Source organism: Scyliorhinus canicula, chromosome 12 (assembly GCF_902713615.1).
Source record: "Scyliorhinus canicula chromosome 12, sScyCan1.1, whole genome shotgun sequence".
Taxonomy (NCBI): domain Eukaryota; kingdom Metazoa; phylum Chordata; class Chondrichthyes; order Carcharhiniformes; family Scyliorhinidae; genus Scyliorhinus; species Scyliorhinus canicula.
In genome coordinates this window covers 161297209-161313798 of record NC_052157.1, presented here as the reverse complement: position 1 = coordinate 161313798, position 16590 = coordinate 161297209, and the positions used below count along the sequence as shown (strand labels likewise).

The following is a 16590-nucleotide window of genomic DNA, read 5'->3' as shown; positions in this document are numbered from 1 at the left end:
CTCGCACACGAGGTAGAGACGTTCACCCTCAGGAGCACCTCACACCAGAACCCCTCCTCCATACCCTCTCCCAGCTCTTCCTCCCACTTTGCCTTGCTCCCTTCTAGTGGCGCCTTCTCCTCCTCCAAAATAGCCCCGTAAACCACCGATACAACCCCGTTCTCAGTCCCCCTGTCGTTAGACCTACTCCAGCAATGTGGAAGCCGGCTCTACTGGGAAGCTCTGTATCTCCTTTCTCGCAAAGTCTCCAACCTGCATGTATCTAAATATTTCCCCCTGCTCCAGCCCATACTTCGTTCCCAGCTCCTTCAATCCTGCAAAACGACCACCAAGAAACAAATCTTTTAATATCCTAATTCCTTTCTCCTCCCATCTCCAAAAATTTCCATCCCACTTCCCTGGTGAAATCTATAGTTTCCCCGAATCGGCATTTCCCTTGACCCTGCCCCAACCCGAAGTGCTGTCGAAACTGCCTCCAAATTCTCAACAAAGCTATTACTACTGGACTCCCCGAGTATCTCCCCGGGGCTGTCGGGAGCGGGGCTGTTGCTAGTGCCTTCAATCCCGACCCCCTACCCAAACTCTTAAAGATGCCTACATTTTAATGTGGTTTTACAACTCAGAGTAGGGGGGAAAAACTATGCTGTTGTCTAGCAACAAGGGACCCACAGAGACAGAAAAAAGCAATTTCAGGTCAGTTGGAGGCAGCATCACTCAGAAAGTTCCAACAACCAGAGAGGAACAGAAAAATGTCCCAAGGTAACAGCTAAGTCCGAGAACAAGAACAGATCGTGAACAGATAGTGTTCAGTGAAGTTTAAAATGAAGCAGCTGCAGGAAGCAGACTTAAAGTGAATTCGACCTGTGAACCGGTGCTTTCTGTTGGTACGGCTGAATACCTGGGAGCATATGTAAGGCGAAGCTTGAAAGAACATTGCGATCCGGGAAGAGGGACATCAGAAGGAGAGATCAAAACCCTGAAGGTGGACCCTAGTGGCAGGCATCAAAGAGAAAGCTTTGTTTGGGAGATTCCAAAGCGAGTACTTTGAACGTTGAGAGCTCCAGTGAGACCAGTTGGTGCAGTGTGACAAGCCGCTGTGGGGACTTAAAAAATTTTTTTTTGAGTACCCAATTCATTTTTTCCAATTAAGGGGCAATTTAGCGTGGCCAATCCACCTAACCTGCACATCTTTGGGTTGTGGGGGCGAAACCCACGGAAACACAGGGAGAATGTGCAAACTCCACACAGACAGTGACCCAGAGCCGGGATTCGAACCCGGGTCCTCAGCGCCGCAGTCCCAGTGCTAACTACTCCGCCACCGTGCTGCCCCAACGTCTGTGGGGAGTTGATGAGAAATCCGTCCCATCTGTTTGGGGTGGCGTCTGTCTTGGTTTCAGAGTGTGGTATGTTTGACCATAGGTCACCAATTGGTTTACTGGATTTGATTGTGTTCGTCTTGTGAACATTAAAGTATAAGATAAATTTTGCAACTTGCATTATCCTTAAAAATCATTTGTAAAAGTTGTGGGTGAAGGAGTGGTGTAATCTAGTTCACCTTTACTTGCTAAACAATTGTTTTATTCTTTTGCTAAAAATTCATCAGCAGACTTTGTGACTCTGTTCAGTATCCACTATCCACTATCCACATTTTTAAATAAAAAATAAAAATGAGGATCTATCCGGCCTGGTTCCACCCGAGGATCGGACGTAATTTTATTTGTTCATGGGACACGTTGTCCTGTAGTAAAACCAGCTGGGATGGTAACATGGAAAGATGGCAGTTCGGTTCTCAGAGCCAGCCATACCAACACGCCAAGTTCCTTCCCATAGGGCAGGGCGAGTCCCAATCACACCCCCATCTTTCTCTGAGATTTCCTACATTATAACAGTGACCACACTTCAAAAGGACTTCAGCCCTCTGAAATGCTTAGGGACATCCCGAGACTGCGATGGCACTACAGAAATGCAAGCGTGTGTAATTGCAACATGTGCAGTTAAACATTTTAATCTGCATCAGCCACGCATCCCTAAAACTTGCACTGTATAACCCCATTTCTCACCTGCATCCTCGTCTTCACCACATCCAGAGGGGTATTCCCGAAGACACTGGCTGCACCAGCAGTGGCTCCAAATGCGGCCGTGATAAATGGATTAATCCGTTTATTCGGATCATTACCTAAAAATACAGAACCTCTCAGTGAACCAATTCCAATCATGCGATCCAACTCGCGTCCCATTCCAGATCCGACTCAGAATGTACCATTGATCCAGGACCCAATGCTGGCCCCACTCTTGGGCACCACCTATTCTGAGCAACTTGCAGATAACAGGAACGAGGGGGCTGGGAATGCTCCCTCCCGTCTCATTCCCACAGTAATGCTTTATCTGTACCGACTGCCCTAAGCTTTCCTCAAAGAGCCAAAGTCTGCAATGTAAAAGGGACAGATATTCAGCATCCTCCTCACCAATGAATGGACACTCACCCAGTGCCAGTCCCAGGGAAATTATACCGCACTTCTCCCTCTAAGTCCCAATGGGTAAAGGAGATGGGTTGATGTCCCTCGCTGACCACTCACCTTTATACCAATTGCGCAGTGATGTCATCACGAAGAAGCGGATTGCTTGGTTCGAGCCCTGTTTGAGGATAGTAGCTGTCAACCCCTGGTATGTTCCTCGAAGACCTGAAAGAGATATTAAATCCCTCAATGAGATTTTCCTCAATTCAGGATAACAGGATTTCCGTAGGGGTGGGGCAGACCCTCCTCTTCCTCTCAATTCCATTCATTTCCCCACCACAAAGGCACCGACACGCTGAGGGGACAGTGCGGCATTGGACCTCAGTATCCTGTCCATCAGACCCTAAACCAGAGTCATCCAACAAGTTTATTTTTTAAATTCAGAGTACCCAATTCATTTTTTCCAATTAATGGGCAATTTAGCGTGGCCAATCCACCTACCCTGCACATCTCTGGGTTGTGGGGGCGAAACCCATGCAGACACGGGGAGAACGTGCAAACTCCGCACGGACAGTGATCCGGGGCCGGGATTGAACCTGGACCTCAGCGTAAGTTATCCCCATGAGCCAATTAGGGAATCCAGATTGGGCAAGCGCATTGTTAAATTTCATTTATGGGATGTGGGCGCCGCTGGCCAGGTTGCCCATCCCTATTCGCCCTCAAGGTGGTGGTGAGCTGCCTTCTTGAACCACTGCAGTCCCTGAGATGTAGGTACACCCACAATGCTGTGAGGGAGGGATTTCCAGGATTTTGACCCAGCAACAGTGAAAGAGTGGCGATATATTTCCAAGTCATGGTGGTGAGTGACTTTGAGGGGAATCTACAGGTGGTGGGGTTCCCAGGTATCTGCGTTCCCTTCCAGATGGTAGCGGTCATGGGTTTTGAGTACCCAATTCATTTTTTTCCAATTAAGGGGCAATTTAGCGTGGCCAATTCATCTACCCTGCACATCTTTGGGTTGCGAGGGTGGGACCCGCAAAGATACGGGGAGAGTGTACAAACTCCACAGGACAGTGACCCGGGGCCCAGATTGAACCTGGGATCTCGGCGCCGTGAGGCAGCAGTGCTAACCACTGCACCACCATGCTGCCAGCTGAAGGGGCTGTCTAAGGAGCCTTGGCGAATTCCTGCAGTGCATCTTGTAGGATTGGAATCCCTTCCAACTGGGCTTTTATTAAACATAAAACTCCAAAAGATTCATGGACATAAAGACAGCAAACAAACAGGCCAAACCACATTTGATGGGAACCTAAATTGTAGTCCCAGTGTACAGGATGCTGAAAGTAGTGAGGTCAGGGATAGGGTTAAAAGTTCGAAAGAGGGCACCGGCAAGCAAGACGCTGGTTTGAAGTGTGTCTACTTCAACGCCAGGAGCATCCGGAATAAGGTGGGTGAGCTTGCAGCATGGGTTGGTACCTGGGATCTCGATGTTGTGGCAATTTCGGAGACATGGGTAGAGCAGGGACAGGAATGGTTATTGCAGGTTCCAGGATTTAGATGTTTCTGTAAGAACAGAGAAGTTGGTAAAAGAGGGGGGGGGGGTGGCATTGTTAATCAAGGAAAGTATTACGGCGGTAGAAAGGACGTTTGAGGACTCGTCTACTGAGGTAGTATGGGCCGAGATTAGGAACAGGAGAGGAGAGGTCACCCTGTTGGGAGTTGTCTATAGACCTCCGAATAGTTCCCGAGATGTAGAGGAAAGGATTGCAAAGATGATTCTTGTCAGGAGCGAGAGTAACAGGGTAGTTGTTATGGGGGACTTTAACTTTCCAAATATTGACTGGAAATACTATAGTTCGAGTACTATAGATGGGTCAGTTTTTGTGCAGTGTGTGCAGGAGGGTTTTCTGACACAGTATGTAGACAGGCCAACAAGGGGCGATGCCACATTGGAGTTGGTACTGGGTAATGAACCCGGCCAGGTGTTAGATTTAGATGTATGTGAGCACTTTGATGATAGTGATCACAATTCGATTATGTTTATTTTAGCGATGGGCAGGGATAGGTATGTACCGCAAGGCAAGAATTATAGCTGGGGGAAAGGCAGTTATGATGCTATTCGGCAAGATTTAGGATGTATAGGATGGGGAAGGAAACTGCAGGGGATGGGTACAATCGAAATGTGGAGATTTTTCAAGGAACAGCTACTGCGTGTCCTTGATAAGTATGTACCTGTCAGGCAGGGAGGAAGTTGTCGAGCAAGGGAACCGTGGTTTACTAAGGAAGTTGAAGCACTTGTCAAGAGGAAGAAGAAGGCTTATGTTAGGATGAGACATGAAGGCTCAGTTAGGGCACTTGAGAGTTACAAGTTAGCCAGGAAGGACCTAAAGGGAGAATTAAGAAGAGCGAGGAGAGGACACGAAAAGTCGTTAGCAGATAGGATCAAGGAAAACCCTAAGGCTTTCTGTAGGTATATCAGGAACAAAAGAATGACTAGAGTAAGATTAGGGCCAATCAAGGATAGTAGTGGAAAGTTGTGTGTGGAATCAGAGGAGATAGGGGAAGCGTTAAATGGATATTTTTCGTCAGTGTTTACACTGGAGAAAGACAATGTTGTCAAGGAGAATACTCAGGTACAGTCGACCAGGCTAGATGGGATTGAGGTTCACAAGGAGGAGGTGATAGCAATTTTGGAAAGTGTAAAAATAGATAAGTCCCCTGGGCCAGATGGGATTTATCCTAGGATTCTCTGGGAAGCCAGGGAGGAGATTGCAGAGCCGTTGTCCTTGATCTTTATGTCGTCTTTGTCGACAGGAATAGTGCCGGAAGACTGGAGAATAGCAAATGTTGTCCCCTTGTTCAAGCAGGGGAGTAGAGACAACCCTGGTAATTATAGACCTGTGAGCCGTACTTCGGTTGTGGGTAAAATGTTGGAAAAGGTTATAATAGATAGGGTTTATAACCATCTTGAAAAGAACAAGTTGATTAGCGATAGGCAACACTGTTTTGTGAAGGGTAGGTCATGCCTCACAAACCTTATTGAGTTTTTTGAGAAGGTGACCAAACAGGTGGATGAGGGTAAAGCGGTTGATGTGGTGTACATGGATTTCAGTAAGGCGTTTGATAAGGTTCCCCACGGTAGGCTATTGCAGAAAATAAGGAAGTATGGGATTGAAGGTGATTTAGCGGTTTGGATCAGTAATTGGCTAGCTGAAAGAAGACAGAGGGTGGTGGTTGATGGCAAATGTTCATCCTGGAGTTCAGTTACTAGTGGTGTACCGCAAGGATCTGTTTTGGGGCCACTGCTGTTTGTCATTTTTATAAATGACCTGGAAGAGGGTGTAGAAGGATGGGTTAGTAAATTTGCAGATGACACGAAGGTCGGTGGAGTTGTGGATAGTGCTGAAGGATGTTATAGGTTACAGAGGGACATAGATTTTTTTTTTTTAAATAATTTTTATTGAAAAATTTTGAATTTATACAACAACATCGAACCATAATAAAATACCAACAATAACAATCATAAACATTGCCCCTCCTCAATGAATTAACATACACAACATATTAACAACAAATTAACACAATGTTAAGTTACATAACCGTAGAGAAATTTTTTTTTTTTTAGAAACTATAATAAGGAACACCCCCCCCCCCCCCCCCGGGTTGCTGCTGCTATTGACCAAGATACCTATCTTTGAGCTAGGAAGTCCAGAAAAGGCTGCCATCGTTTATAGAACCCTTGTATTGATCCTCTCAGGGCAAATTTGACCCTCTCCAATTTTATAAATCCCGCCATGTCACTGATCCAGGTCTCCACACTTGGGGGCCTCGCATCCTTCCACTGCAGCAAGATCCTCCGCCGGGCTACTAGGGACGCAAAGGCCAGGACACTGGCCTCTTTCGCCTCCTGCACTCCCGGCTCCACCGCAACTCCAAAAATCGCGAGTCCCCATCCTGGTTTGACCCTGGATCCAACCACCCTCGACACCGTCCCCGCCACCCCCTTCCAGAATTCTTCCAGTGCCGGGCACGCCCAGAACATATGGGCATGATTCGCTGGACTCCCCGAACACCTGGTGCACCTGTCCTCACCCCCAAAGAACCTACTCATCCTAGTCCCGGACATGTGGGCCCGGTGCAGCACCTTAAATTGGATGAGACTAAGCCTCGCATATGAAGAGGAAGAGTTGACTCTCTCCAAGGCATCCGCCCAAGTCCCGTCCTCAATCTGCTCCCCAAGTTCCCCCTCCCATTTAGCCTTCAGCTCCTCCACTGACGACTCCTCCACCTCCTGCATTACCTTATAGATGTCAGACACCTTCCCCTCTCCGACCCACACCCCCGAAATCACTCTGTCCATCGCCCCCCCCCCCCCCCCCCCCCCCCCCCGCGAGGGCAGCAAAGGGAACTCCTCTACCTGTCGCCTAGCAAACGCCTTTACCTGCAAGTATCTGAACCTGTTCCCTTGGGAGAGTCCAAATTTATCTTCCAGTTCCCCCAGGCCCGCAAACCTCCCGCCAATAAACAGATCCCTCAATTTACTGATGCCCATTCTTTGCCACCCCCTAGACCCCCCATCATTGTTCCCCGGGATGAACCGATGATTTCCACCCAATGGAGCCTCCATCGAGCCCCCTGTTTCGCCCCTATGCCGTCTCCTCTGTCCCCAGATTCTTAGGGTCGCCGCCACCACCGGGCTCGTGGTATACCTCTTAGGAGAGAGCGGCAACGGCGCCGTTGCCAAGGCACCCAGGCTCGTACCTCTACATGACGCCATCTCCATTCTTTTCCACGCCCCCCCCCCCCCCTCCATCACCCATTTACGCACCATTGACACATTGGCCGCCCAATAGTACCCCAAAAGGTTGGGCAGCGCCAGCCCGCCTCTATCCCTCCCTTGCTCCAGGAAAACCCTCTTCACTCTCGGAGTCCCAGGCGCCCACACAAAGCTCAAAATACTGCTAGTCACTCTCCTAAAGAAGGCCCTGGGGATGAAGATGGGCAGGCACTGAAAGAGGAACAAGAACCTCGGAAGCACCATCATTTTGACGGACTGCACCCTCCCCGCCAACGACAATGGCAGTATGTCCCACCTCTTGAACTCCTCCTCCATCTGATCCACAAGCCTGGTGAAATTATGCTTGTGAAGAGTCCCCCAGTCCCTGGCCACCTGCACCCCCAGGTACCTAAAACTCTCCCTTGCCCTCCTAAGTGGGAGCCTACCAATTCCTTCCTCCTGGTCTCCAGGGTGCACCACAAACACCTCACTCTTGCCTAAATTTAGTTTATAGCCTGAAAAGGTCCCAAACTCAGCTAGCAGCTCCATCCCCCCAGCATCCCTCCCACCGGGTCCGCCACATACAGTAATAGGTCATCGGCATACAACGACACCCTATGTTCCTCCCCACCTCGCACCAAACCTCTCCACCTCCCCGAATCCCTCAACGCCATCGCCAACGGCTCGATTGCCAATGCAAACAAGGGGGATGGGGCAACCCTGCCTGGTCCCTCGGTAAAGCCGGAAGTACTCCGACCTCCTCCCATTCGTGGCCACACAGGCCATCGGGGCCTCATATAGCAGCCTCACCCATCTAATAAACCCTTCACCAAATCCAAACATCCCCAACACCTCCCATAAGTACCCCCACTCCACTCTATCGAAGGCCTTCTCTGCATCCAGCGCCACCACTATCTCAGCCTCCCCCTCAATCACCGGCATCATGATGACATTCAACAATCTCCGCACATTCGTGTTCAGCTGCCTTCCCTTCACAAACCCTGTCTGGTCCTCGTGTACAACCCCTGGCACACAGTCCTCTATCCTGGTGGCCAAGATTTTTGCCAACACCTTGGCATCCACATTGAGGAGAGATATGGGCCTGTATGAACCACACTGCTGGAGGTCCTTGTCCCTCTTTAAGATTAACAAAATCAGCGCCCGCGATATCGTCGGGGGCAAAGTCCCCCCTTCCCACGCTTCATTACGTGTCCGCACCAGCAAGGGGCCCACTAGGTCCACAAACTTTTTATAAAATCCACCGGGAACCCATCCGGCCCCGGTGCCTTCCCTGACTGCATCTGCCCGATCCCCTTTACTAGCTCCTCCAGCTCAATCGGCGCCCCCAACCCCTCCACCTGCTCCTCCTGCACCTTCGGGAAAGAAGCCCGTCGAGGAACCTCTCCATTCCCCTCCTCTCCACCGTTGGCTCCGACCGGTACAGTTCCCCGTAAAAGTCCTTGAAGACCTCATTCACCTCTACCCCCTTCCGCACCACATTCCCACTCTCGTCTCTCACTCCAGCAATTTCCTTAGCCGCATCCCGCTTACGGAGCTGATGAACCAGCATCCTACTCGCCTTTTCACCATGTTCATACACTGCCCCTTGTGCCTTCCTCCACTGTGCCTCCGCCTTTCTAGTGGTCAGCAAATCAAATTTAGCCTGTAGGCTGCGCCTCTCCCCCAACAGTCCCTCCTCTGGTGCCTCTGCGTACCTCCTGTCTACCTCCAGCATCTTTCCCACCAGTCTATCCCTCTCACTCCTCTCCCTGTGTGCCCGGATGGATATCAGCTCCCCATGAATCACTGCCTTCAGGGCTTCCCAGACCATCTCCACCTGGACCTCCCCCGTATCATTCACCTCGAGGTACCCCTCAATACTTGCCCGGACCCTCCTACACACCTCCTCCTCCGCCAACAACCCCACATCCAACCGCCACAACGGGCGCTGGTCCCGCACCTCCCCCATCTCCAACTCCATCCAATGCGGAGCGTGGTCGGAGATTGCAATGGCCGAATACTCGGCCTCCTCCACTCTCGGAATCAATCCCCTACTCACCACGAAGAAGTCTATCCGAGAATAGACCCTATGTACGTGGGAGAAGAAAGAGTACTCCTGTGCCGTCAGCCTCACAAACCTCCATGGATCCACCCCTCCCATCTGGTCCATAAACCCTCTCAGTACCTTGGCCGCCGCCGGCCTCCTACCCGTCCTAGAGCTGGATCGATCCAGTGAAGGATCCAACACCGTATTGAAGTCCCCCCTCATAATCAGACCTCCCGCCTCTAGATCCGGGACCCGTCCCAGCATACGCCTCATAAAGCCCGCATCATCCCAATTTGGGGCATACACACTAACAAGTACCACCTTCTCTCCTTGTAGCCTGCCCCTAACCATAACATACCTACCCCCCTTATCCACCACCACCTCCAATGCCTCAAACGACACATTTTTCCCCACCAGAATCGCCACTCCCCGGTTCTTCACATCCAACCCGAGTGGAAAATCTGCCCCACCCACCCCTTCCTCAGACGGACCTGGTCCGCCACCTTCAGGTGGGTCTCCTGAAGCATTGCCACATCTGCCTTTAGCCCCCTCAGATGAGCAAGTACCCTCGACCGCTTCACCGGCCCATTCAATCCTCTCGCATTCCCGGATCAGAGGGCGTCCCGCCCCCCTCGACTAGCCATAGCCCGTCGACTGCCCGCCCCAGGCCAGCACCCCCCGCCCGACCCAGTCCCCACAGCAACAACACCCCACCTCCGCCCCCCCACCAGCTCCTTCCTGACCCTGCCAGCAGCAACCCGGTCAGCTAACTTCTGCTGACCCCGGAAACTCCCGCCAAAAACCCAACCTCTCCCAAAGTGGGATCATCCCCCATCCTATCCCTCCTCCAGGCACCGCTCTAGCGCGGGGAAGAACTAGTTAAGGCCCCCCCCCCCAGCCCCGCGGGAAACCAGAGGAAAGCCCGCACTTTCGCATTGCCCCACCACACCCTTCTGACGCAGCTCCCAAATACCAGCCCCACTCCATACCCCCAATCAGATATAGAATACAACAAACCCCCCAACCCTCCCCGCAAGATACAAAACTCAAACAATGCCCCACAACAAAAAACAGAACAAATAATCATATCAAAATTACAAAAGTACAGAAAAAGAGAACACTGCAACAGCAGAAACCAGCAATAAAGTATTACAACGGACCCGCAACCCCCAACCCCTCGTTCGAGTCCAGTTTCTCCGTCCGCACGAAGGCCCACGCCTCCTCCGGGGAATCAAAATAATAATGCCGGTCCAAATAAGTTACCCACAGGCGCGCAGGCTGCAACATTCCGAACTTTATCTTCTTCTTGTAGAGCACCTCTTTCGTTCGATTAAACCCGGACCGCCGCTTAGCCACCTCCGCACTCCAATCCTGGTAGATCCGTACTACCCCATTCTCCCAGTTGCTGCTCTTCACCTTCTTGGCCCAGCGCAGCACACACACCCGATCACTGAACCGGTGGAACCTCACCAGCACCGCACGCGGGGGTTCATTCTCCTTAGGCCTCCTGGCCAGTACCCTGTGGGCTCCCTCCAGCTCCAGGGGCAGATGGAAAGATCTGGCCCCCACTAGCGAGTTCAGCATCGTAGACACGTAGGTTGTCAGATCCGACCCCTCCAGCCCCTCCGCAAGGCCCAAGATCCTTAGATTTATCCACCTCATGCGGTGATCAAGCTCCTCGAAGCGGTTCTGCCACTTCTTGTGGAGTGCCTCGTGCCCCTCCACCTTACTCACGAGGACCACGGCCTCCTCCTCTCGTTCAGTGGCCTGCGTCTGCAACGCCTTGATGGCAGCACCCTGAGTGGTCTGAATCTCCGAGAGCCTTTTATTCATTTCCTGCAGAGAGCTCAGTACCTCAGCCTTGAAATCTGCAAAACAGCGCAGGAGAGCAGCTTGTTGCTCCAGGGCCCACTGCTTCCACTCCTCTGGTGCTCCGCTGGCCGCCATCTTGGATTCCTTCCCCCGTTTTTTCTGGGGAGCTGCTGCCGTTTTTTCCCCCTTTCCACTCCGAGTTCGAGTCAAGAAATGCGGATAAAGTCGATCAGCACACCGGGAGGCGTTGAAAAAATTCCATTTTGGGCTCCAAAAGGAGCCGAAAAGTCCGTTTGAAACGGGAGCTCCCAAATGTGCGGCTTCCTACGTCATCGCCGCCACCGGACCAGAGGGACATAGATAAGCTGCAGAGCTGGGCTGAGAGGTGGCAGATGGAGTTTAATGCGGAAAAGTGTGAGGTGGTTCACTTTGGAAGGAGTAACAGGAATGCAGAGTACTGGGCTAATGGCAAGATTATTGGTAGTGTAGATGAACAGAGAGATCTCGGCATCCAGGTACATAAATTCCTGAAAGTTGCCACCCAGGTTAATAGGGCTGTTAAGAAGGCATATGGTGTGCTAGCCTTTATCAGCAGGGGGATTGAGTTTCGGAGCCACGAGATCATGCTGCAGCTGTACATAACTCTGGTGCGGCCGCACCTGGAGTACTGCGTGCAGTTCTGGTCACCACATTATAGGAAGGATGTGGAAGCTTTGGAAAGGGTTCAGAGGAGATTTACTAGGATGTTGCCTGGTATGGAGGGAAGGTCTTACGAGGCAAGGCTCAGGGAATTGAGGTTGTTTTCGTTAGAGAGGAGAAGGCTGAGACGTGACTTAATAGAGACATACAAGATAGTCAGAGGGTTAGATAGGGTGGACAGTGAGAGTCTCGTTCCTGGGATGGTGATGACCAACACGAGGGGACATAGCTTTAAATTGAGGGGTGGTAGATATAGGACAGATGTCAGAGGCAGTTTCTTTACTCAGAGAGTAGTAGGGGTGTGGAACGCCCTGCCTGAAACAGTAGTAGACTCGCCAACTTTAAGGGCATTTAAGTGGTCACTGGATAGACATGTGGATGAAAATGGAATAGTGTAGGTCAGATAGGCTTCAGATGGTTTCACAGGTCGGCGCAACATCGAGGGCCGAAGGGCCCGTACTGCGCTGTAATGTTCTATGTACAACTGTACCAGAAGGGGTTAAGCTTGAAAACAGGTCCAAACTGAAACCAAGACACTGGAGACATTACCACCGCAAAAGACAAAACAGTGACCATCAGACAATCCAATTTACCAGGCTGATTCCTGGGATAGCAGGATTGACGTACAAGGAGAGACTGAGTCGGTTAGGATTGTATTCGCCGCTGGAGTTCAGAGGAATGAGGGGGGGGGGGGGAACCAGGGGTCACAGTCTGAGAATACAGGGATGACCATTTAGGACAGAGATGAGTGGTCGGTCTGTGGAATTCGTTACCACAGAAAGTCATTGAGAACAAAACATTGTATGTTTTCAATAAGCCGTTAGAAATAGCCCCTGGGGCAAAAGGGATGAAAGGATAATAATAATCTTTTTTACTGTCACAAGTAGGCTTACATTAACTGTGAAAATCCCCTCGTCGCCACATTCCGGCGCCTGTTCGGGTACACAGAGGGAGAATTCAGAATGTCCAATTCACCTAACAGCACGTCCTTCAGGACTTGTGGGAGGAAACCGGAGTCCCCGGAGGAAACCCCCGCAGACACGGGGAGAACGTGCAGACTCCGCACAGACAGTGACCCAAGCCGGGAATCGAACCTGGGACCCTGGCGCTGTGAAGCAACTGATATTTAGGGGGGTGGGGGTGGAAGGCAGGATGAGGCTATTGAGTTGGATGATCAGCTATAATGATAACAAATGGCAGAGCAGGCTTGAATGGCCTCCTCCTGCTTCTATTTTCTGTGTTTAAAGAAACTGGGAGATCATCAGAATCATAGAATTTACAGTGCAGAAGGAGGCCATTCAGCACATCGAGCCTGCACCGGCTTAGAAAGAGCAACCTACCAAAGCCCACACCTCCGCCCTATCCCCATAACCAAGTAACCCCACCTAATGTTTTTGACACGAAGGGCAATTTATCATGGCCAATCCACCTAACCTGCACATCTTTGGACTGTGGGAGGAAACCCATGCCGACACGGGGAGAACGTGCAGACTCCGCACAGACAAGAGTCACCTGAGGCGAGAATTGAACCCGGGTCCCTGGAGCTGAGAGGCAGCAGTGCTAACCACTGTGCCATCAGAGTTGATGGCCCCCGGCAACAGCCATGATACAAATGTCAACCCAACAGCTGTAAAGAAATTAACTTTATCACATAACACATTAACTTTGAAGCCAAAGGCATCAGACCAGGATGGGGTCCATTGTTTCAGCCATGGAAATATCATGATGAACAGATTTGTCTGGGCCAAGGCAGGAACTAGGCAAAGCATTCACCATCCAAACAGAATGTCTCCAGGAAATATGTTGTGACATTTTTTGTTAAGTTTTGTACTACAAGACCAAGGCAGTAGGGTCTGGCATTGCAGTCACCAAGGAGAGTAGGGAACAGCAACCCTGATCTATGGACCTACAGGACCACCACATGGGGAGTTATGAGTTATAAGTATCAGCCAGATCCGAGGCTGAGTTTCGAGGATAGCTTAAGGGTAGCAACTAACTTCTGAAGAGTTTGAGTTGAAGTTTAGGCAGAATTTCATGGAGGTTTTTTTTATTAAAGTCATTGTTTCAGGTTTTTGTGGAGCCCTCTTGTATTAGGGCATCGGGAACATTTTTTTGTTAATAAAAATATCTGTGGTTCAGTCCAAAAGCCTGTGTGAGTTTGTCCTTGGTTCAAACATGGACAAAAGAGCTGAATGCCAGAGGTGAGGCGAGACTGACTGCCCTTGACATCAAGGCAGCATTTGATTGAGCATGGCATCAAGGAGCTCGAGCTAAATTGTAGGCAATGGGAATCAGGGGGAAAACTCTCCACTGGTTGGAGTCATACCTGCCACAAAGGAAGATGGTTGTGGTGGTTAGAGGTCAGTCACCTCAGCTCCAGGACATTACTGCAGGAGTTCCTCTGGATAGTGTCCACAGCCCAACCATCTTCAGCTGCTTCATCAATGACCTCCCTTCCATCATAAGGTCAGAAGTGGGGATGTTCGCTGATGACTGCACAATGTTCAGCACCATTCACAACTCCTCAATAATGAAGCAGTCCATGTCCAAATGCAGCAAGACCTGGACAATACCCAGGCTCGGGCTGACAAATGGCAAGTTACATTCGAGCCACACAAGTGCCAGGCCATGACCATGTCCAAAAGAGAGGATCTAACCATCGCCCCATGACATTCAATGGCATTACCATCGCTGAATTCCCCCCTACAATCAACATCCTTGGGGGTTACCATTGACCAGAAACTGAAATGGACTAGCCATTTTACTACTGTGGCTACCAGGGCAGGTCAAAGGCTGGGAATCAATGACGAGTAACTCACCTCCTGACACCCCCCCAAAGCCTGTCCATCTACAAGGCACAGGTCAGGAGTGTAATGGAATACTTTCCATTTCCAAGGATGAGTGTAGCTCCAACACTTAAGCTCAACACTATCCAGGACAAAGCAGCCCGCTTGATTGCTCCCCTTTCACAAGCATTCACTCCCTCCACCATCGACACGCAGTGGCAGCCGTGTGCAACATCTACAAGATGCACTGTAGTAACTCACCAAGGCTCCTTAAGCAGTACCGTCCAAATCCACTACCATCCTGAAGGACAAGTGTAGCAGATGCCTGGGAACTCCACCACCTGGAGGTTCCCCTCCAAGTCACTCACCAACCTGACTTGGAAATATATCGGCCGATCCTTCACTGTCACTGGGTCAAAATCCTGCAACTCCTACCCTAACAGCACTGTAGGTGCACCTACACTACACAGACTGCAGCAGTTCAAGAAGGCAACTCACCACCACCTTCTGAAGGGCAACTAGGGATGGGCAATAAATGCTGGCCTAACCAGCAATGCCCACATCCCATAAATTAAGGGTAAACAGGAGCATCTCTTACATATTGTAGATGATACAGCTGCCAATGTGTGCTGGTAATGGAAGGAGTGAATTTTAAGGTGGGGAATGAGGTGTCAATCAAGTGGGCTACTTTGTCCTGGATAGTGTTGAGCTTCTTGAGTGTTGTTGGAGTTGCACTCATCCAGGCAAGTGGAGAGTATTCCATCACACTCCCAACCTGTGTCTTGTAGATGGTGGACAGGCTTTCGGGAATCAGGAGGCACAGAATTCATAGCCTCTGACCTGCTCTTGAAGTCAACAGTATTTATATGGCTAGTTTAGTTTCTGGTCAATGGTAGCCCCCAGGACGTTAATAGTGGTCATGCCATTAAATGTCATGGGGTGATGGTTAAAGATTCTCTCTTGTGTGGGCAGCATGGTGGCACAGTGGTTAGCATTGCTGCCTACGGCGCTGAGGACCCGGGTTCGAAACCCGGCCTGGGTCACTGTCCGTGTGGAGTTTGCACATTCTCCCCGTGTCTGCGTGGGTTTCACCCCCACAACCCAAAGATGTGTAGGGTAGGTGGATTGGCTACGCTAAATTGCCCCTTAATTGAAAAACAATAATTGGGTTCTCTAAATTTAAAAAAAAAAGACAAAGATTCTCTCTTGTTGGAGATGGTCATTGCCTGGCACCTGTGTGGCACAAATGTTATTTATCAGCCCAAGTCTGGATATTGTCCCGGTCTTGCTGCACTTGGGCACGGACTGCTCCAGTATCGCAGGCTTCGCAATGGTGTACAAATGCCCACTTCTGATGGAAGGGAGGTCATTGATGAAGCAGCAGATGATGGCTGGGCCTAGGACACCACTCTGAGGAACTCGTGCAGTGATATCCTGGGACTGAGATAATTGACCTCTACCCACCACAACCACCTTCTTTTTTGACAGGTTAGACTCCAACCAGTGGAGAGTTTTCCCCGATTTCCATTGACTCCAGCTTTACTCGGGTTACTTGACGCCATACTGGGTCAAATGCTGCCTTGATATCAAGGATAGTCACTCTCTCCGGGAGAATTCAGCTCTTTTGTCCATGTTTCAACCAAGGTAGTTTTGAGGCCTGGAGCTAAATGGCCCTGAACCCAAACTTGCTGACAGTGAGCAGGTTATTGTTTAACAAGTGCCACTTGATAGTGCTGTTGATGACCCCTCCCATCATCTATTTGAGAATAGGAAAGTGGGTAATAGATACTGTTGCTGATTGTGTGATCTCCATTACACATATACTCTGTTTTGTGTGGATTTTAACCTGTTTGTGCATTTGCTGGTAAAACAGCAAGAGGAAGAGTGGTTTTTTAATATTTTATTCCAAATACAGTCAACAAAATCAGAATCAACAAAAGATGCAACCAAATCACAAACAGCTCGTCATTTACCCCTTACTAACAGAATCCTCCCCGCCAAGCCACTGGTAAC

The 16590-nt window shown here is 50.2% G+C and overlaps 1 protein-coding gene across 1 annotated transcript in view; it reads right to left on the bottom strand.

The window, feature by feature from the left end:
- The window catches only part of LOC119975155 (tricarboxylate transport protein, mitochondrial-like), a 37612-nt gene that overhangs the window by 13119 nt on the left and 7903 nt on the right, over positions 1-16590 (bottom strand). Inside the window, exons 6-7 of the mRNA XM_038814737.1 lie at positions 2577-2681; positions 2061-2176 (exon numbers count right to left, since the gene is read on the bottom strand). Of these exons, the coding sequence (XP_038670665.1) occupies positions 2061-2176; positions 2577-2681 (221 nt within the window). The remainder of the gene's footprint in view (positions 1-2060; positions 2177-2576; positions 2682-16590) is intronic.